The following is a 22,649-nucleotide window of genomic DNA, read 5'->3' on the forward strand; positions in this document are numbered from 1 at the left end:
TTAACCATAGGCCAGTGGATGGGTGATTCACCTTTTTCCAACACAAAGAACACAATAGTGGAGTTTTAATTTTGTTATTCAAGCAAATTATAATGTAAAAATGTATCTGTTGTACTCAGCTATTCACTGCGCTCGCAGTTTATCCAACTATGATGACTTTTAGACTGCTGCTGAAAAACCCAGAAGTTTGAAAAGGGTTCAGTGTTGCCAGATACACTTAAAGGTTTCCAGGCCAAAAACTGTCCAAAATCCCAACCAAACACACAAAAACACTCAATATATTTTATTAGCCATTTTTAAAATTTGAATATTTTAATCAGAGTTTAGATGTTACTAATTGCCAACATTTACCTACCATTGCTAGCGATCAACCCAAAACAGTCACAGAACCTTTATAGCAAAACAACAATAACCAGATCAAAACACCGCGCTTCTTCCACCCACACTGCACATATTTTTCTAGGTTACACTATATTTTTGTGCAGATTTAAATTGTTTAAGGATGCATTCCAATCCATCCTTTCCAATCCTTTCATTCCAATCCACTCATCCATTCCAGTCCATCCATCAATTTATTCCAATCCATCCATCCGATCCAGTTCATCCATCCATTTCTGTACATCCATCCTTTCCCCTCAATTCCAATTCATCCATTCCAATCCTTCAATTTCAATCCACCCATCCATTCCAGTCCATCCATCCATATATCCCAATCCATACATCCATTTCAGTCCATTCCATTTTTTTCATCCATCCATTCCAACCCAATCCATCCCAATCCAATCCATCCCAATCCATCCTTTTTAATCATTCCATTCCAATCCATCCATTCCAATCCATCCATTCCAGTCCATCCATTCGTTCCAGTCCATCCATCCATTCCCGTTCATCCATCTATTCCTATCAGTTCCAATTCATCCATTCCAATCCTTCCATTTCAATCCACCCATCCATTCCAGTCCATCCATCCATTCCCATCCATCTATCCCAATCCATCCATCCATTTCAGTCCATTCCATCTAATCCAATCCATCCATTCCAACTCAATCCAATCCATCCCATTCTAATCCATCCCAATCCAATCCATCCCAACCTAATTCAACCCAATCCATTCCAATCTATCCCTCCAGTCTAATCCAACCCATTCCAATTTAATCCAATCCAATTCAAAACCCAAATTGCAAACTGCCCAATCTGGCAACCCTGAAGGGGGTCTTTAATGATCATTGTTCATTAATAAACTTATGGGTTTTTAAACAGCCTAAAGAATTTGTTTTGCATTAGAGGAGCCATCATTTCAAATTAATGTTATAAAATGTGTGTAATTTTTTTATTATTTAAACATATCTTTAAGCCATTTTAGTTGTAATGGATACGTAATATTTACAATATAAAATAAACTTAAAACATAGATTTAGATCATGTAAAATACTAAAGCACAACAGAATTTGAGTTACGAGAGTCATGGCTTATTTTTCTGTTTGGTTTTCCCTGAATTAACAGAAGCTTGCTTGTTTGTTGTACCATGTTCATGTGAATCCAGCTAATCTTTCTTTTGCAGTGACTGGAGCTAGTTTTGTGGTTTTTAACGGCGCTCTGAAAGCATCATCAGGATTCATCGCCAAATCCAGCATTGTGGAGGGTACCGCTTTTATTTTTCAGTCATTTTTCATACAGTACCTCAGTCAGATCAGTAGTTTTTAAAAGCAGAGTGTCACCGTCACGCTGTTTGTATCTTTAGATGGGTTAATGGTGCAGATCCCTCCAGAGACGATGGAGGGTTTGCGACAGGCACTCAGGGACCAGAACGACTTCCAAATCCCCTGTGGAAAGACTGACTCGGAAGAGACACGGGAAAATGTGAATGTGCGCTGGGTCGACTGGACAGCACCTGTCAACGCTGGGTACAAACCATTTATCATGTGCAATCAAACTGTCACACGTTTGCTATAGTTAAAGGAATAGTTTCCCCCCAAAATGAAACTGAGCAGTTAATTTACTCACCCCACAAGTCATCCAAAATATAGGTGCCCTTTTTTCTTGAGTAGAACATTACAAAAGATTTGCAGATGAATCTTGTTGGTCATTCATACAATGGCAGTGAATGGTGACAGGATTTTTAGATTAAAAATAAACACACAAACGAGTCCAAATCAATAGCCATGACTCCTACAACGAAACGATTGATCTGTAGTTAAGACAAAATTATTTGCCCTCCTGTGAATTTTTTTTTTATTCTTTTCAAATATTTTCCAAATTATGTTTAACAGAACAGAGAATTTTTTACAATATTTGCTATAGTATATTTTTTTCTGAGAAATCCAACATAATGTTATACTACATAAACGTATTCTTCTTCCGTATTCTTAGACTATTTTAAGAACCCATCTCCCCCTAGACCATTCATACTACAACCAACAAACTAACTCCAAACCTCTAAACTTTTCTGATTTTAGTTGCTATATCTTGTCCAACTGATCCGACATACAGTTTTTCAAAAACTGACCGGGAAAATATGGAAAACTCCCATTGACTTAACATTGAACCAAACTTTGTGACCTTATAACTTTGCACAAGACAGTCATACAGACTTAAGTTTGGGCTCACTTAACTCCGACTACCAATCTGCCAATCACTGATGACCTTTCAACTTATTAGCCATGCCCTTGCTACTAAAAAACTGTCTTTGACTTTACATTAGACATACCAACAGCATACTAATTCATACTAACAATATACCAATCCATACTAGAAACATATTAACAATATACCAATCCATACTAACAATATACCAATCCATACTAAAAACGTGCTTACAATATACCAATCATACTAAAAACATACTAACAATATATCAATCGTACTACAAACATACTAACAAAATACTAATCATACTAAAAACATACTAACAGTATACCAGTCCATACTAACAATATACCAGTCCATACTACAAACATACTAACAATATATCAATCGTACTACAAACATACTAACAATATACCAATTATACTAAAAACATACTAACAGTATACCAATCATACTAAAAACATACTAACAATATACCAGTCCATACTAAAAACATACTAACAATATACCAATCATACTAAAAACATACTAACAGTATACCAATCATACTACAAACATACTAACAATATATCAATCGTACTACAAACATACTAACAATATACCAGTCCATACTAAAAACATACTAACAATATACCAATCATAATAAAAACATACTAACAGTATACCAATCGTACTACAAACATACTAACAATATACCAGTCCATACTACAAACATACTAACAATATACCAGTCCATTCTAAAAACATACTAACAATATACCAATCATACTAAAAACATACTAACAGTATACCAATCGTACTACAAACATACTAACAATATACCAGCCCATACTAAAAACATACTAACAATATACCAGTCCATACTAAAAACATACTAACAATATATCAATCGTACTAAAAACATACTAACAATATATCAATCATACTAAAAACATACTAACAGTATACCAATCATACTAAAAACATACTAACAATATACCAGTCCATACTAAAAACATACTAACAATATACCAGTCCATACTAAAAACATACTAACAATATATCAATCGTACTACAAACATACTAACAAAATACTAATCATACTAAAAACATACTAACAATATACCAATCATACTAAAAACATACTAATAATATACCAGTCCATACTAAAAATATACTAACAATATACCAGTCCCTACTAAATATACCAGTCCATACTAAAAACATACTAACAATATACCAGTCCATACTAAAAACATACTAACAATATATCAATCAAACTAAAAACATACTAACAATATACCAGTCCATACTAAAAACATACTAACAATATATCAATCAAACTAAAAACATACTAACAATATACCAGTCCATACTAAAAATATACTAACAATATATCAGTCGTACTACAAACATACTAACAATATACCAGTCCATAATAAAAACATACTAACAATATACCAATCATACTAAAAACATACTAATAATATACCAGTCCATACTAAAAATATACTAACAATATACCAGTCCATACTAAATATACCAGTCCATACTAAAAACATACTAACAATATACCAGTCCATACTAAAAACATACTAACAATATATCAATCAAACTAAAAACATACTAACAATATACCAGTCCATACTAAAAACATACTAACAATATATCAATCAAACTAAAAACATACTAACAATATACCAGTCCATACTAAAAATATACTAACAATATATCAGTCGTACTACAAACATACTAACAATATACCAGTCCATACTACAAACATAATAACAATATACCAATCCATTCTAAAAACATACTAACAATATACCAGTCCATTCTAAAAACATACTAACAATATACCAATCATACTAGCAACATGCTAATTCATAATATAAACCACTCAAAAACCACTCCGTTTCAAACTTCTTGACACTCTTTTAAAGTCTGTGAGAAACTCACACCTGAGCAATGCATGAGACAGCATTCTCCTTATGAGAGGCATCTTTAAGCTTCCAGCACCAATGCAGCCTTTTATATAAAGTATTAAACATGTTTCAGTAGTTCAGTAGCTAATTTTTCAGATTTTTTTTTGTTTTGTTTTGTTTGTATTTGGGTTTTTACCTAAATCTGCTTCAGTTCAATGTCAACAGCTCCTTTTGAAATATTATTCTGAGGAAAAACATGATGTGTTCAATATTTATTTTCACTGCTGTATCAGGATATGGGATTTTTGTCATGTTAAGCTCTGTAGATATCCTTCTTCCAAACACTTAAAAAAAGCATAATAATGCCATTCATTTGAGCTGTAGTGTGGATTCTAAACAGAGGCTGTCTTATGGAAGTGCTGCATGACAATACTGTACTAGCTACCTCTTTTACTGAGAGGAGAACTATTGATCCGTTTGCCCGCTGCTGCAGGTGACCTTGAAAATGTTCTCTGCATTAATTGGGAACTATTTAAAATTCTTTCCTTTAGCTTCCAGCTTCAAAATGCTGTGTCAGGTCAAAGCTTATTCCTCTAAGAAAGTGTAGCATGTTTTATGTGTTGACATGTTTTGCAGAGTCACCAGTCCAGTGGACGGCAAGTCTCTGGAGGGAGTGTCCAGCGTGAAGATCCAGCAGGACTCTGAGTTCGAGATGGATGGCCGAACCATCAGGTGTACTGAGGTTTGTACTGCATAATGTTAGTATCATCTTTAGGCTTATGACGGTTAATTGTTTTTTTAATACGTTTTTTTAATACGGTTAATAGCTTTTATCACGCTTTTATCACGCTACACAGTATTATCAAGATATTGAGCTAAGAAGGGTTACTTTAAAGGTGCCCTATTTTACAAGATTTCTAATAAGTCTTTGATGTCCATAGAGTTTGTATGCAAAGTTTTCTTTTCTAACTCTTTGAAGCTGCCCCTTTTAGTCTTTGATTCTGATTGTGCCATTTTGGTACTGTCACTTTAAATTAAAATGAGATTGCGCTCTTTTCAAAAGAGGGCGGGGCTACAAATGCCTGTGTGTCAGGATAGCGGCAGATTCGCAAGACTGATGTCCTATGCTAATGAGGGAGAGATGAGTCACTAGTGGGCGGAGCTTTCCCCCTCTTATGACACGTACAAAGGGAGAATGTCAATCCAAGTGTTTCTGTAGCCTGTTTCTATCAAGTGTGATTATAAAGAAATGTAACTAATAAATCTTTACCATTAAAAGCTGGTTATATTCACACGCTGCTGCCACACAACTGTTTAAACCCCTTATAAAAGTGATTTTTGCATAATAGCTCCCCTTTAACAGTTCTAATGTCCGAAAAATAGCTGTGTAATGCTTTATTGTAAATACATGTTCACAGTAAACAAATGTTTCAACCAAATTAAATCAGACTGTTATACTGATTTAAGTCTGGGCTCATTTAACTCGGTCTACCAAGCTGCCAATAACTGATGAACTTTTCATTTCATAGCCACACCCTAGCAACCGCCTATTGCACGTGAGCAGCTGCCCCATAGACTTAACATTTTTCCAGATATTGTGACTTCATGACTTTGCATCAGACTGTCATAACAACCAGTTACTGCACGCTTGCAACAGCCCTATAGACTGTGAATAGCTGTTTTAAAACTAGCTAATACTTCTAACATGCTAGTGATATGTTACCCTTGTTGAAAACATGCTAATTCAAGCTAGAAACATGCTAATTCATATTAAAAACAACATACTAACTGCATTCTTATTCATATTAGAAACATGCTAGCAACAATTGCTAATTTGTATATAAATCATGTTAACGTTAATTTATACTGGAAACATGCTAGCAACGTGTTAATTTATACTAGAGACATGTTGATAACATGTTTATTAATGTTAAAACTGTGTTAATTCATACAAGAAACATGCTAATAACATGTTTATTCATACTAGAAACAAGCTAACATGCTAATTCATACTAGAAAAACATGTTAACATCATGCTAATTAATAGAAATATGGTAACAACATGTTAATTCATACTCAAATCATGTTAATAACATTTTAATTTATACTAGTAACTTAACAACAGGGTGATTCATACTAAAATCAAGCTAAGATGCTAATTCATACTAGAATTATGCTAGCAATATGCTTTTATATATAATGATGTTAACTAAATACTAATTCATACTAGAAACTTGCTTATAATATGTTAATTAATGTTCAAATCATGGTATCCAACATGCTAATTCAAATTAGAAACACGTTAACATGCTATTTCAGACTAAATGCATGCTAAAAACATGCTAATTCAAACTAGAATAGTGTCAACGTACTGAAATCATGTTAATAACATGCTAATTTATACTACAACCATTTGAACAGCATGTTAACTCACTACAAACATGCTAACATGCTTATTCATATTAAAAACATGGTAAAACATGTTAATTCATTTTTAAATAATGCTAACAACATGTTAATTCATACTAGAAACATGTTAGCAACATGTTTTCATACTCAGTGATGTTAACAACATTCTAATTCTTACTAGAAAAATGCTACCAATATGCTAATTCATACTAAAAACATGGTAACAAAATGTTAGTTCATACTTAAATATGCTAAGAACATTTTTATTCATACTAGAAGCATAACAACATCGTGATTCATACTAGAAAAACATGTTAACAACATTCTAATTCATAGTAGAAACATGCTAACATGTTAATTCATACTAAAATCATGCTAGCAACATGCTTTCAAACTTGATGATGTTAACAAAATTCTAAATCTTACTAGATAGATGCTAGCAACATGCTAATTTATACTAGAAACATGCTGGTAACATGTTGATTAGTGTATAAATCATGGTAGCAACATGCTAATTCATTTTAGAAACATGTTAAATTAAACTGGAAACATAATAGCTAATCAAGCTCTTCCTATTACTCTAAATTGCACACCTATTACCTATCCTATTGCACACCTATTACAGGTATACTAAGTATAATATGAATATTCATAGAAAATTACTCTAAAAGTCTGAATAATTATTCACTATTTATTGTTTTCGATCTCAATGTTTTGCATAGTCATTTTGATGCATATCTGCATACTTTTACTCATCTCTGGTCCCCTCTGCCCCATCAGGTCTTCTATTTGCTGAAGTCTTCAGACGTGTCCCTGCCTGCCATCCTCACATCATCAGCTCAGTTTCAGAGAGAGATCGCCACCGCCAGCTGTGCCGCCCTCTGCCCGCATCTCTCCGTGCTCATGGCCAATGGATTCAACTCTCTTGCACTCCGAGTCTCCACTGACTCAGACATGGTAAAGCTTTTTGGGATGCTTCAGCTTTTTGGTATGCTTCAACCAGCCCTGTAATCAACAATAAACTTTTTTATTGTAATTTAAGTACTTAAAATACTAAATACAAAAGATAAGTCTCGCATTTAATTAATTTAGATAATGATCCAGTTAATAATAAGTATTGTTCTTTTCTTATGTACTTGTAACAAAGGCTTTGCACTGTCACTTTAAATTTGGCCTGCACGATATTGGAAAATTAGTATTTTTCTGCGATAAGTATTGCGATATGTTTCCAGTTTCACAAGATAAATTGAATAGCTCTATTTGATTGTTTTCAGGTACAGAAACTGAATAATCACAATGCAAAAAATGCTTTTCTTACATTTGCTTCGTCTCATTTCTAGTCCAAATATCTAAAAATTCTTCGATCAAGCAAAAATTGTGTTGTATTGTTCAACTTCAGAAGAAATAAAACAAAATTAAGAGTTTTTCAAATGATCTGCCAATGGGTAAGCTAAATAATCTTCTTTTCACTTCAAATGTGGATATTTAGACTAGAAACAAAACAAGAAATCTAAGTAAGACTTTTTTTTTTTGCTTAAATCGTATAAATTCCATATAAATTCTGTAACTAATTCTGTAGCTCCTGGTCAACTATAATTCAGACTCAACATTGCATATCTTGCATATAAGCACATTGCCATATCGATGCTGAAATGACATGTAACCCATAGGTCCTACTGCACCCTACCCAGTTTGAACTGGGATCGAACCAGCGATTCTTTGCATGGGAGTCTGTTGCCCTAAAAAAGTAGGCTAAAGACTATGGCCTCTAGCGTTTGTCGCTAGATCACCTTTAGAGGTCAAAGGAGTGAGGTTTACCTGCATAGCATTTCGCTAGCTAGCCTCGTATACACTCACCCCCCTAAATCTCACTCCCATCCCGGACGAGCCCCCATTTGTAACCCACCAGTCCTACTGCTCCTAAAACAGTCTGAGTTGGGATTGAACCGGCGATTCTTTGCATGAGAGTCGGTTGATCTAACAAGAAGGCTAAAGACCATGGCCTCTAGCGTTTGTCGCTAGAGCAACTTTAGAGGTCAGAGGAGTGAAGTTTACCTGCATAGCACTTTGCTAGCTGGCCTCTATTACACTCAACCCCTTAATCTCACTCCCATCCCGGACGAGCCCCCATTTGTAACCCACCGGTCCTACTGCTCCCAAAACAGTCTGAGCTGGGATTGAACCGGCGAATCTTTGCATGGGAGTCGGTTGATTTAACAAGTAGGCTAAAGACCATAGACTCTAGCATCTGTAGCACTCCGCTAGCTGGCCTCCGTTACAGACATATAGTGCAGATCTACTTTAAATGTATGTTGCATTGGTAATTCCCTCATTGCTGTGTTTTTTTCAGGTCGAGTACCAGGCTGGATCTTCTGGCCGCCTCCTGCCTCAGAAATACATGAACGATCTGGACGGGGCTCTAATTCCTGTCATCCACGGAGGAAGCTCCTGTGTACCCCATCAGGCCATGGACATGGAGTTTTTCTTCTACATCTCACTGAGCATTTGATCACTGGTGACTTATAAACTTTCCATCCACAGAGCAGCCAATGGGACTTCACGACCGATACCAATGAGGTGCAGGAGGAGACTCCGTGTCTGCTCTCTGAACAGGTATGGAGAGCTTGAAGAAGCGTTTTAAGGGACTATATTAGCGATCCTTTAGAATAAACCCGGATCTTGGATCAGCAACTCAAATAAAAGCGTGAGAAATACGGTGTGCTTCTTTAGTTGTGTTCAGGTCGATGAATGTTGGTTTCGAATCGTTCTTGTAAGACCACGAAGTCAAGATATACCAAGAATTATAATCATTACTTGATTACTTGCACACATGGTGTCCGAGCATGTGAAGTGCTGCGATTCTCAAACTTTTTCACGTTTGTTTGTTTTTCTGAGCTGGAATCTGCAGTGTTTGATTTCCATCCGTTTTAATTCACAGCGATCATATGAAGTAGCTTCGTGTGGATTTAAGAATCTACATGAAGATATTAAGTATTAATTATTGTACTTTTTAAGTACCGCATCTTTAGTCGTTTTTTTTCCTTGATCTGTAATATACGCAGAGGGTAAAATATGCCTGATTTACGATAGATGAAGTCATCTGCTAAGTCGTTTAAGCTTTTATTAAGCTTCAATAATATTTGTGGACATGTTTATTAAAGGTGATATTTTTGATAAGGCATTGAAATGACACGGTTATAGCCCTAAAAAACCCCACTTGAGCGTATAACTCAGTGGTACGCTTGCAGATTTATCCTGACAGAAGAAAAGAGACGATAAAATCATCCCTATGACAATATTCACTACCTGAGAAAAATTGTAAGAGCAACAAATAATAACTTGACTTCTAGTTGACAATTTGGAAAAGTGGCAGAAGATAGACTTTTCAGATGAATCATCTGTTGAGCTGCATCCCAACCATCACAAATACTGCAGAAGACCTACTGGAACCCGCATGAACCCAAGATTCTCATTGAAATCAGTCAAGTTTGGTGAAGGAAAAATCATGGTTTGGGGTTCATTCAGTATGGGGGCGTGCGAGAGATCTTCAGAGTGGATGATCAACATCAACAGCCTGAGGTATCAAGACATTTGTGCTGCGCATTACATTACAAACCACAGGAGAGGGACAATTCTCCAGAAGGATAGCGCTCCTGCTCATACTTCAGCCTCCACATCCAAGCTCCTGAAAGCAAAGAAGTAGAGATGCGCGGATGGGCTATTATTTCATCCGCAACCGCATCATAAAACTCATCATCCATCTGCCATCCATCCGCACTAACATTTTTGACCAATTTTTAAAACCGCACCCGCCCGCCATCTGCTGACTGAGCTCTTTATTTGAATGGCTTATTCCTTTTTATTATTAAATGAATGTTTCTTTATTGATTATTAGAAAATAGAGAATGACTTTAATGACATGCAGTTAATCCAAACGTGCAAGTCAAATCCAGCATTAATTGACGCTTTGAAGTGACGCTAAACAATACGAGGACGTGTCGTTTCACTTGATTCGATTCCTCGGTCCTTGAGTTTTGTTTTTTTTTGCGTCCTTCCCTCGCATCCTATAGGGTTGGAAAGACGAGGAAAGAAAGCAAGGGAAGGAAACGAGGATACACAAATAAGAAATGAGAAGCACCCTATAAAGCTCTCAGAATATCAGCAGTGAACTCCGTCTCCAATCGGTGCACAGGGACAAAAATAAATAAATAAATAGCCTAAATGAAACGCACTGTACTGTACATTTTTTTATTATAGTAGCCTAATAGAAAACGCATTTTGACACATCATTTCAACATTCAGACGAGAGCGCCTGGCCTCTAATGCGCCCTGCTGCACTGAAGGAGCGCTCGCTCGCAGCACTTGTTGCTGGAATGCATAGAATTCTCTTGGCAAGGTGCTGTAGACGTGGGAATGACTGCCTTGTTTCTCCCAAAAGGAAAGTAGATTTCCCTCTGCTGATCCGTCTATTCTTAATTTTGTAGAGGAAGACTTCTGTACTTCATCCAGAATTAGTGTATCCGATTCCTCCTCTCATTCTGTGAAGTCAGTCCTAGGCTTTTTCGTTGGTGCGCCAGCTATGTGTACAAAAACAGTACAACCGCCCACCACCCGCCCGAATTTAATTAAAATATAATTTTTCGTCATGTCATCCGCCCGAAACCACGGATTCCGCGGCTGTAACCGCCATCCGCGCATCTCTACAAAGAAGGTCAAGCTGCTCCAGGATTGGCCAGCCCAGTCACCATACATGAACATTATTGGGCATGTCTGAGGTAAGATGAAGGAGCAGGCATTGAAAATGAATCCAAAGGATCCTGATGAACTCTGGGAGTCCTGCAGGAACGCTTTCTTTGCCATTCCAGATGACTTTATTAATCAGTGATTTGAGTCAGTGCAGAGATGTATGGATGCAGTCCTCCAAGCTCATGATGGAGTCAGACACAATATTCATTCTGTCTCCACTGCAGCAGGACTTTATATTCTATACTGGACATTATTTCTGTTCAGTGATGAGACTTTAGTCTAAGCAAAGTCAGACCTTACTGTCCTAATGAAATCATTAATAATCAAGGCATGATCATATTTTATTTTGGTAAAAAGCGTGTAATCAAGAGACCTTTACCTTTTATATAAGCCACTTCTGATACCAAATGATCAACTAGAAGTCAAGTTGTTATTTGTTGTTCCTTAATCTTGCATAGGCGACAAGACTTTTGTCAGGTGGTGTATGCTTTAGCATTTATCGTTATTTTCACACTACTGCATTGATTCAAGTTTTCTTTTATTGAATTGTTGAACTGTTTTATTCTTTTAACACTACTATGACCAGCCAGGAAATCAAAAACACAATTATTTGCCTAAAATAATAATCTCCACCCATCTGAATGCTTTCCATGTCTTACTATTTTATGTTAGCTCACCATGATGCCAGGTTATGAGGCTGCCAAATGTTCTCTCTATACTGCGGACGATAAAATATCTGTAACTTTTTGATGAGTTCGACGGATCCTATGAAAACTCTGTCCTCCTAAAACACGCTGGATATGCTGTTTCAGGATTACGTAGCTGTTTTATAAATGCAATAACCTTTATTCACTAAACTGTGGTCTTACGATTTTACATTCAGCTTCAAGTCTATTTGAAAAATGCAAAACAACTTTCTTCCTCACTAATTATTATCAAAGAGTTGAGAATGACCAAGAGGCGACACTCAATAGAGCGCTCCATTGCAACAGCAGCGCCCAGCAACAGCCCCGGATTCCGCCATTTTGGAGTGAAAGCGATCGGCCGTCCATTGGATCTCATTACGGTCGCGATGGCAAGCAGCTGCTTTGTTTATTTATTTATTTAAAAAGCGCATTAAAGCGGAGATACAACCTGAAAGACGATAATACAACACTTACCATCACAGTCATCAGCACTTTTAATAGTTTATTTTACAGACTTATAAAATGCTGTTGTTCTAATGGCCGCCGCGCCCTCTAGTGGCTGTTTCCCAAATTACACTAGAGTGTCGCCTCTTGGTCATTCTATGCTCTTTGTTATTATTATGATTATGTGGTTTCCAAGTTTCTGAATGCATTGGTTTTTTGAAATGCTGCAGCATAACACGAATCAAAACTCATTAATTAGCAAAATGCACTTTTACTGTGGTCGGTGGAATGAAATACAGGGCGAGTGATTGTTCCTTACTTTTTATTATGCGTTTCTTCATGGTGATAAAACAACATATAAACAGCGATTAATCAGTTTATTTGATATATTGACTGGTATATATATATTTAAATAATCTGAAGACTTGTATAACTCTGTCACAAACCAAATACAAATGTTCTTAAGATACAAACGATTGTTGGGGAAGGATTGAGATTCGATATCTGTGGAATGAGTCGAGCATTTTATAGACATCTCAGATCTGCTCCCGTATATTTGGGCTTTGTGGAATATTTTGGGAGTTAAATTATTTTCTCACTGTAACTGATTAATTCAATCATTACGATTAAAGTATTTTTTATGCTTTACGAAAAAGCTGTCGGGATGTACCGGTTTGCATAATGTGTATCTATTTATTCATGAAAACCAGAATTATTTGATTAATTATCTGGTATGGGACCTAAGAAAGTTCTTCAAAACAACGTTCATTTCTAATATGTATCCTATGTAGAATAAAATTTTGATAAATATTCAAAATGCATTGTCTCGTAGTCGTTTATGACAATATGGATCTGTTTTAGCGTTTAGATGAAGGTTTTGAAATGGGATTTCTGCTTGAAGTACAGACCTCTATTGCAATTAATTGTAGTTTTCTTTTACTTTTTTAAAGATATTTTGAGTATTAAGCACAATACACAAGCAAAGTTATGTTCTATACAGTGACTTACAGTTGAAGTCAGAATTATTAGCCCCCCTGTTTATTTTTTCCCCCCCAATTTCTGTTTAAGAGATTTGGCTGGTCATTTTCCAGCCTGACCAGGTAAGACCAGGCTGGAAATGGCTGGAGACCAGCCTGGAAATGGCCAAAACCCCTCTAAAACCAGGCTGGTCGACCAGCTAAAACCAGCCAACCAGCCTAGGCTGGTTTAAGCTGGATTTTTCAGCAGGGTGTGCAGGGCTCTAATTTTTCTTCCTCACACAAACTCCCAAACACACTGATCCCTCTGGAATTGACTGGACTTTCTCTTATTTGTGACTGCACCTTTAAGAATGCATGGTTGCATCTGTTTATCTTAGATTAGCATGTCTCAATCCTGGTCCCTGCGCTCCCTTTCTGACTGACACATCCCTACACAGTATGCATTGTTCCTTAGTTCCTGTTCCTTCATAAATCTCTACCTGAGCTTACTAAAAACTTTAATCCACCTCGTAACATTCATTCACAGATTTGCACAAAGGCACTGCCCGCAGCATCTTAGAGTACTCTACTACTACTAGAGTAGCGTAAAGCCTGACATAATATACCTCTGTAAATAATTACAATTTAATTTAACACATCACACACTAAAAAGTAGTGCTCTTAAATCTAATACTCCCTTCAAACTGAATTCATGGTGGAATATCCTGTAGAGCAGGGGTCACCAATCTCGGTCCTGGAGGGCCGGTGTCCCTGCAGGGTTTAGCTCCAACTTGCTTCAACACACCTGCCTGGATGTTTCAAGTATACCAAGTAAGAGCTTGATTAGCTTGTTCAGGTGTGTTTGATTAGGGTTGGAGCTAAAATCTGCAGGACACCGGCCCTCCAGGAATAAGTTTGGTGACCACTGCTGTAGAGTTTGGTATGAGGGCCGGGATTGAGAACTGCTGTATTGGATTTAACCAGCAAACATTCAATGTCCAAAGATTTCAGTGAAGTCCCCCAGCTGCTTGATCTGCTCTGTTTGCATGGAGTGTCTTCTCATCAGCATCCTCCTGGTCTTGTGGTCCTTTGGAAAACCTGTGGGTGCTGAGGGAATGCAGGGTTTCGTCCCCACTGCTGCACCACAAACTGATTTGTTGTTGGCGCTTAGATTGCCACTCGGAGTGATGTTTGGGATTGGTGCGTGCTGGTTCAACGGGGGGAGGAATCCCGCTCGAGGATGGGAAATGGGATCCAAAAGCACCCCAGAGCCCCGACGTTCATAGCTAATGGGATTTCTTCTGTGTAAGTGCGTTAATGAAGCACTCTCGAGAGACTCCCTGGAGCCCACCAGGGTAGGAGAACGTGTGTTGGCATGTCTCTTCCTCTCCTGCTGCCCTTTGCGGTCTTCTGGAGAGTTTGCAAGGCTCACCGATAGCTGGGAATCGGAGCTGTAGTGGTCCATTCCTAGTTTTCTCCTCTGAATGATGTTACGGAGACTGGACACAGCCAAGTTTGGCAGGGATTTGTCTGGATCTTTCTCCGCCGGAAATGCGTCCATGCTGCTTTTGCTGTGAAGATTTGGATGAGATAAAGAGTGCAATGAAGACAAGCTGTCAAAGGACATGTTTCGACAGAGTGCACCTTCAGGTCTTAGACGTTCACCATTGTTACCTTGTCTTTGACTCAAACAGCCAGCTTCTTTCAATTCAACACTGCAATGGCGAGATAGCGGCATATTACCGAAAGTCAGCCGGTTCATTCTGAAGCTCATTTCTTCTTCGGGTGTGATGTCCGGAAGTTCCTCTGTAGCCGTGATGCTTTTAGCATGCTGTTGTGCAAGGAAGGCATGTGGGATTTTCAGCCATGGCTCTGAGTGTAATCTCTGGAGATTGTGCAGTTTGCTCACTCGACTGTTCACCAGGGGACTCTGGTGGGATGGAGAGGTTGGCTGGGAATTTGTCATGCTCTGGGGGTCCTGGAAGTAAAATATATGCTCAGCAGGACTAGAAGAAAGTGTGCCTTGTGGAGAAGTACTGAGGAGAATATCAGATGGAGATGCACATGGAACTGCAGAGGAACTCGGGTTGTCCCATTGTTCCACCATAGCGAGCGGTGGAATGGAGAGGTACTGTTTTGCCATTTGCTTTCCACATGCAAGTTTGTCTGGGGTGATGATGATAACTTCTTTTCCTCTGGCTTTGCAGGCATCGATCAGTAATTTAAGAGTTTCTTCGCCACTGCCATTGATGGCATATATTAGAGCAGAAGAACCGGTATGATCCTCAAGACAAGGATCTGCACCGTTACTTAAGAGCAACTCCACTACCTCAGGACCGGCTTGCTCCAAACAGGCATGCATTAGAGCGGTCCTCCCACTTTTATCCTGGATATTTGGGTCAGCGCCACTTTCAAGTAGATACCCCACCATCTTAACCTTTGGGACACTTTGGTGGTCTGTGTGCCTGCTCCTGCAGGCAACCATCAGGGGTGTTTCACCACACTCGTTACTCTCGTTTATATATGCGCCTCCTTCGAGTAGAAGCCTTGTGAGACGGAGACGGCTTAGGTAAACGGCTTTGAGCAGTGAGTTGCCATCAACATTGATCATTTGTGGACCCTCCATCTTTACTTTGGTTACTGTGACTCACATCTGACGGGGATCACCAATGCTGCCATGGCAATACCTGTCAAAGAGAGGAACAAGATTAATGTGTAAAACCTTAAATTAAATGGTTAATTGAACCAATAGATCAGGGGTGCACAATCCTGTTCATGGAGATCTACCTTCCCCCAGAGTTCAGCTGCAACCTGCATCAAACACACCTGTCTATAGTTACCAAGTGCTCCTTCAGATCCTACTTATTCGGTTTAGTAGTTTTGATCAGGGTTGGAGCTGAACTGTGCAGGGAGGTAGATCTCCAGCAACAGGATTGGGTGCCTCTGCTATAGATAAATAAAAGATAAAGTTTGTATATGTTGTTTATTTGTTCCTCCTAGCATGATACAGTTTTTGTTGTGGAAACACATAATGCAATGAGGGAAAGACGGTTAAATGATGGCTGATTCCGTTTAGTTGTTTTTTACAATGGCTGTCTTTCCTTGTTTTTACAACTACATAAGTCCCTCGCTATAACGCAGTTTACTTTTCACGGTTTTGCATTTTTACCGATTTTGTTTGTGCAATTTGACTTGCTTTTTTTCTACAGCGCTTTGTGTTCTGCGTCCTGACTTGCTGTAGGCCAGGGGTCACCAATCTCGGTCCTGGAGGGCCGGTGTCCCTACAGGGTTTAGCTCCAACTTGCTTCAACACACTTGCCTGGATGTTTCAAGTTTACCTAGTAAGACCTTGATTAGCTTGTTCAGGTGTGTTTGATTAGGGTTGGAGCTAAAATCTGCAGGACACCGGACCTCCAGGAACAAGTTTGGTGACCCCTGCTGTAGACCATTGTCAATCAATTTTCCTTGTGCCTTGTCTCCTGTACAGTACAGAATGCGTTCATCCTGCAAAATGTACGTAAATCTTCAGTTGATCTGTTGTAGAGAAGTAAGTTTTCTCTTCACAATGTCGATGAAACTTTCTGCACTGTCAAAGGCACCTACGGTAGCCCCCAAAAGGCAGAGGAAGATGCTAACCATTGCACAAATAGTTGCACTCCAGGACATGCTTAAGGAAGGTAGAAGTTACATGGATGTAGGACACCATTACAGAATAAATAAATGAATTCTATTATCCTAGACTCATTTTTCTTCGAAAGTTTGAACTTTGAGAGTGTTTAAAAAAGAGAGAAAAGTGTGAAAATGTTAATGTCTAAGAAAAGCACATGAAGTATGGAGCGAGGAGTTTAAAGCCTTAAAACAGCTATGATCATTTTGAAAAATAAAGCGTAGAGGGGGGAAGGGTGTGGCGTGAGGGTTAGGACGATTTTAAGGGCCCATGTATTTTCACCCATCACTTTCGTTGTCCGCCCCACCCAGGGCCGGCGCGTCCATAGAGGCGACACCTCCCTCACCATCCTTATCAGCCGCGTCCTCAGTTATATATATGCATAGGGCGGCAGAATAGAGAGGGCAGCGTCCGCAACACCTCCCTCACCACCCGCTTCCTCAGTTATATCCGCGCATAGGGCGGCAGAATAGAGAGGGCGGCGAGAGGGTCCATAACCGGTCACTTTCGTTTTCCCTTTGGGTTGAGGGCGGCGTGAATGCCTCTGCCTAGATCGGCAGTTCAGCTTGCTCCGGCCCTGGCCCCACCCTTCACTTTCGTCAAACCCCAACAACCCCCCCTCCACTCTTTGCTTTCGTCTCGTCTCAGCACCACCACCCCCTTCTCTTTTTAGAGGCGTCCCTGGACCATTGTAAACCATTGAAAATGGCTTTTTCCTCGGACTATACACTATCAATCAGAGGACAGAAGTCTTGTTAAGAACAATAGTTTTTTCAGTAAAATTTTGACCCTGCTGGTAATTTAGAGCCAGCAGAAATTAGTTTAAAAAATGAACCCCCGTACGCTTTATACACTCTAAAAAATAACTCAAGAGGTCCGTTACCACTAAATAGTTTAATATATTATTGTAACTTAAAAATTCTAAAATGCCGATTAGATTAAAACTTTTAAGTTGCCAGAATTATTTTATTAAGTTTTCAAAACAGGAAAATATTGATAATTAAATCAATTTAAAAATGCAGGTAATTTAAAGCTAAATATATCTGTCAGTCGCTTTAAAACAATATTTAACTTGTAGCAACCCAAAAAAATTAGGTTAATAACTCACACTAACGCCCTATTCACACGGGGCTTCAGCGTCAACGCTTGACAGAGGGCGTGTCTGAAGTTGGAGCTGAAACGATTGTCATAGAAGCGTCAGCCAATGAAATTCAGTCAGCAATAGGCCACTGTCTGAGCTGGTGTATTTGCATACAGCGATCTGATTGGCTGACGCTTCCGTCGGCGCTTGAAAAGTTGAGCTGGTCCCAACTTCTGCAGCGAGGAACGCTTATGAAGCGGCGCCGACGGATCCACAATGCAGTTCGGCAACGCCTGACGTCACCCATTCAAAGTGAATGGGAAGCGTTGACGCTGACGCCCCGTGTGAATAGGGCGTAATGGAGTTCTTTTGTATTTTTTTTTGTAAGTCCACACACTAATGTTTTTTGTTATTTTTTACACTGATAATATGGGATAGTACATGTTTTTGTTTTGTAAAACAATAAAAACCTGTGGTTTAATACAAATTAAAAAACTACCGAAAAACAAAAATGTTGTTGTTAAATGTACTTCTTACAAGCGTGAACAGTAAAATTGAAAACAAACAAAAAATTTGGCAATTTCGGCTGCTTAATTTATTTGAGGTTCTAAACTTGAAAATGTGCATGTAATTAAGTGCATAACATAACACTGGATTTGTTTTCAATTTTAAAATAAAAAACTAGTTGAAACAACATTTTTGAGTACTCAACTTATAGATTTGAGGTTTTTGCTATGTAAAAATGCCTCTGATTGAAGAGGAAAATATTTGGCTAACATAATAAAGTTTGTTGTGAGTGTATAATCACGCACTGCACACTCTTTGTTGCAATAGATCTTTAAAAATTGAAAGCTTTTTCTGCAAATTACACACATTACATCTACAGAATGGAAGAGTCGAGCAGCTCTACATTATACTGTGTTATTAGGTGCTTGATTGGCTACACGCATAATGTTGAAAATAAAAGATTGAGACGAATTCATTCCTGCTCAGCAACTACTCTGGTTCTGCAGAATTACAGCTCTCCCTCCCAAGTGCTATCTTTTTTGAAAAGCTAAATTCAATAAACGAAGGCAGAGACCTTGGCTTTATTGTTTGCCATTACTGCCAGACAACATTCTTTGCGGTGCCTGTCCTTTTCAGCTTGAGCACAGAGCTTGCCCTCCCTCACACTTTCTTCAGGAGCTGCATCTTTCTAAAGGCCATTGTGTTTGCTGTCCTTGGTGTTACTTTCTGAGCGCTGACAGAACATCATGCCTTCGATTGCTGTTAAGCTTTCCGAAAGCCTTTCAAGTTAGTTGGAGAGGCGGTGCTTATGTAAAGAGCGTATAGATATAGTATCCAGGATGAAGCTTATGGAATACAGTAAGAGTTCTACTTGCATTTGTTGAAAGTCAGTTTTGCCAGATCTTTAGTCATTTGTGTTGGTTTGGCTAAATATTTTTACTTTTTTTTCTTGGAATCTGGTCTTGTAAGGATTTGGAAAGCAGTGCTTGTTATTGTATACAATTCTTTATTTTTAATATAATTTTTTGGTGTTTTGTAGTCTTTTAGTGATCACCTGTTACTTTATCATGATAAACTGAACTCATTAAATGTACTTTTATTTGTACACTCATCGGCCACCTGTCCAACTGCTCGTTAATGCAAATTTCTAATCAGCCAGTCACATGGCAGCAACTCAATGCATTTAAGAATGTGGACATGGTCAAGACGATCTGCTGCAGTTCAAACCGAGCATCAGAATGGGGGATTTAAGTGGCTTTGAATGTGGCATGGTTGTTGGTGCCAGACAGGCTGCTCTGAGTATTTCGGAAACTGCTGATCTACTATGATTTTCACGCACAACCATCTTTGGGTATTACAGAGAATGAGCAGAAAAGGAGGAAATATCCAGTGAGCGGCAGTTCTGTGGGCGTAAACGCCTTGTTGATGTCAGAGGAGAATGGCCAGACTGGTTCCAGCTGATAGAAAGACAACAGTTACTCAAATAAGCACTCGTTACCACTGAGCTCTGCAGAAGAGCATCTTTGAATGCACAACACTTGAGGCGGATGGGCTACAGCAGGAGAAGACCACACCGGGTGCCGCTCCTGTCAGCTAAGAACAGGAAACTGAGGCTACAATTCACACAGACTCACCAAAACTGGACAATAGAAGATTGGAGAAACGTTGCCTGCTCTGATGAGTCTCCATTTCTGCTGCCACATTCGGATGCTCGGGTCAGAATTTGGCATCAACAGCATGAAAGCATGGATCCATCCTGCCTTTTATCAACGGTTCAGGCTGGTGGTGGTGGTGTAATGGTGTGAGGGATATTTTCTTGGCCCACTTTGGGCCCATTAGTATCAATTGAGCACCTCTATGACCACAGTGTCTCCATCTTCTGATGGCTACTTCCAGCAGGTTAACACACCATGTCATAAAGCGTGAATCATCTCAGACTGGTTTCTTGAACATGACGATGAGTTCACTGTACTCAAATGGCCTCCACAGTCACCAGAGCTCAATCCAATAGAGCAGCTTTGGGATGTGGTGGAATGAGAGATTCACATCATGGATGTGCAGCCGACAAATCAGAAGCAACTGCGTGATGCTATCATGTCAACATCTGAGGAATATTTCCAGTACCTTGTTGAATCTAGGCCACGAAGGATTAAGGCAGTTCTGAAGGCAAAAGGGGGTCCAACTCAGTACTAGTAAGGTCCCGGTGTGTGTATATATACAATATAAATGTGTTTAGGTTCAGTTGTACAGTAGGTTACAATACCAAAATATCACATGAAATCAATGAATTAATTGTTAAGCTAATTTCAGTACACAGTATTATTGATTTTACAATCATTCATCAACATGCAACACTCCTCAATCATTCGACTGTCCTTTTCATGTATTGCTGTTAAGTCTTGTTCTGCTTTTTTCTGCTTGAAAATCAAGTTCAACATAAATGCTTGCAAACGTCATTTCTTCTTGACTTGTATGTTTCAGATGTTAAATGCAAAGTCTCGCTGTCTGTCAGAGGAACAGTTATGACTCTCCAAGTACCACTGTGCATTTCATCTATGCAAAAACAAGGGTTTGGACAAGTTGTTATAAGCAGCTCGCGCACCGTTACCATGGAGGAAATGACGATTGCTTTGGAGTATCTGTGACTAGTCAGCGATGTTCTGCTCAACTCTGCTGGGAGCAGGTAAAGAAGCTCCACTTATGAGATACACGTCCAATTGTGTGCCATACAAAGAGCAAAGTGGGAAAATCCTGCTTTTCTTCACGCCAGTATAAAAGTAAAAAACTGCAAAGCAAAACATGTTTAGAATCGTCCTCAAGCTTTTTGTAGTGTACACGGCAAGATGATGCATGAATAATATTCGCTATCCACTTGAAATTTTGAAGAGGTCGCAAAGTGTTTCTATTCTAATCAGGGCAGTGAGCGTTCTCCCTCAGTCAGGGAAACAATCGATACAACAATGCTCTTAATCACTGTTATTAACTGTGTACTATTGCATGGAAATAAAATATGCACTGTAGGTAGCTTAAGAAATCAAAACGTATTTCATTATAAGCATTTCATTCTGTGATATTAGATAATACAGAGTTGATGGATAGAGATTGTTCTTACCGTATAATCACACACACAAATTCTGTCCGATGCAGATCGAGGATGAAGTCTGAGGTATATTTTGCTGGTGTCACGGTCGCCTGTCTGTCCGCTGAGGAAATGCGTTTGAACGCACTTGCATTGCAGGCATGACGTTGATCAGATCTAAGCGACAGTGAGAGGTGCATTATTCACATGCTGAGAGGAGAAACTGGCTGGGTGGGAGAACGAGAGAGCGAGAGAGCGAAGCAGGCAAACATCAAGACTTAAAATAACCTTGATTCTCAAGAACTTCAGATGCACTGGAGTCCTTCAGAATTGAGAGGACTGATTTGTACGTTTTGTTGAGGCATTTCTGCCTCTGCAAGACTCATTTCTTAGAAGCATGTCCTGCTTTAATTGGAAATGCAAAGTTTATTTATTTAACATTGGAAGACTTACTCAAGGATGACAAAGTGAGACATTTCTTGTGAGAGATTACTTCATTATCACACTTGAAATGACCACCAGTTGTAAGATGGGTTACAGGGTCTCAAGGTCAGATCAGTGTTGGAAATAAACCGTGCAGA

The 22,649-nt window shown here is 38.7% G+C and overlaps 2 protein-coding genes across 10 annotated transcripts in view; one reads left to right on the forward strand and one right to left on the reverse strand.

The window, feature by feature from the left end:
- Positions 1 to 22,649, forward strand: part of zfyve16 (zinc finger, FYVE domain containing 16) — a 270,886-nt gene that overhangs the window by 40,984 nt on the left and 207,253 nt on the right. For 6 of the 7 annotated variants that reach the window (XM_087269947.1, XM_087269946.1, XM_087269948.1 and 3 more), the window contains 5 exons: positions 1,562 to 1,642; positions 1,742 to 1,904; positions 5,127 to 5,232; positions 7,680 to 7,856; positions 9,250 to 10,242. The exons of the other annotated variant lie outside the window; for it this stretch is intronic. In XM_087269947.1, the coding sequence (XP_087126073.1) occupies positions 1,562 to 1,642; positions 1,742 to 1,904; positions 5,127 to 5,232; positions 7,680 to 7,856; positions 9,250 to 9,408 (686 nt within the window). In that variant the 3' untranslated portion in view covers positions 9,409 to 10,242. Of the gene's footprint in view, positions 1 to 1,561; positions 1,643 to 1,741; positions 1,905 to 5,126; positions 5,233 to 7,679; positions 7,857 to 9,249; positions 10,243 to 22,649 lie in introns of those variants that run through there. 7 annotated transcript variants of the gene reach the window in all.
- Positions 13,083 to 22,247, reverse strand: ankrd34ba (ankyrin repeat domain 34Ba). Of its 3 annotated transcripts, none has more exons than XR_015500691.1 (3): positions 22,102 to 22,247; positions 14,661 to 16,421; positions 13,083 to 14,505 (listed from the first exon to the last, which is right to left on the reverse strand). XR_015500691.1 is itself a non-coding variant. In XM_087270012.1 (2 exons), the coding sequence occupies exon 2, from the start codon at positions 16,358 to 16,360 to the stop codon at positions 14,726 to 14,728; it is 1,635 nt and encodes a 544-aa protein (XP_087126138.1). In that variant the 5' UTR covers positions 16,361 to 16,421; positions 22,102 to 22,247; the 3' UTR covers positions 13,083 to 14,725. The 3 variants fall into 3 exon arrangements, 1 of the variants encoding a protein (XP_087126138.1); XR_015500690.1 differs by having other exon boundaries at positions 13,083 to 13,908; positions 13,954 to 16,421; XM_087270012.1 differs by having other exon boundaries at positions 13,083 to 16,421.

This window comes from Danio rerio, chromosome 10, assembly GCF_052040795.2.
Source record: "Danio rerio strain M-AB ecotype USA chromosome 10, GRCz13ab, whole genome shotgun sequence".
In the NCBI taxonomy this organism is placed as follows: Eukaryota; Metazoa; Chordata; class Actinopteri; order Cypriniformes; family Danionidae; genus Danio; species Danio rerio.

Excerpts from the sequence above, each read along its gene's own strand:
- ankrd34ba (XM_087270012.1), bottom strand. The coding sequence starts at position 16,360 with ATGGAGGGTCCACAAATGATCAATGTTGATGGCAACTCACTGCTCAAA.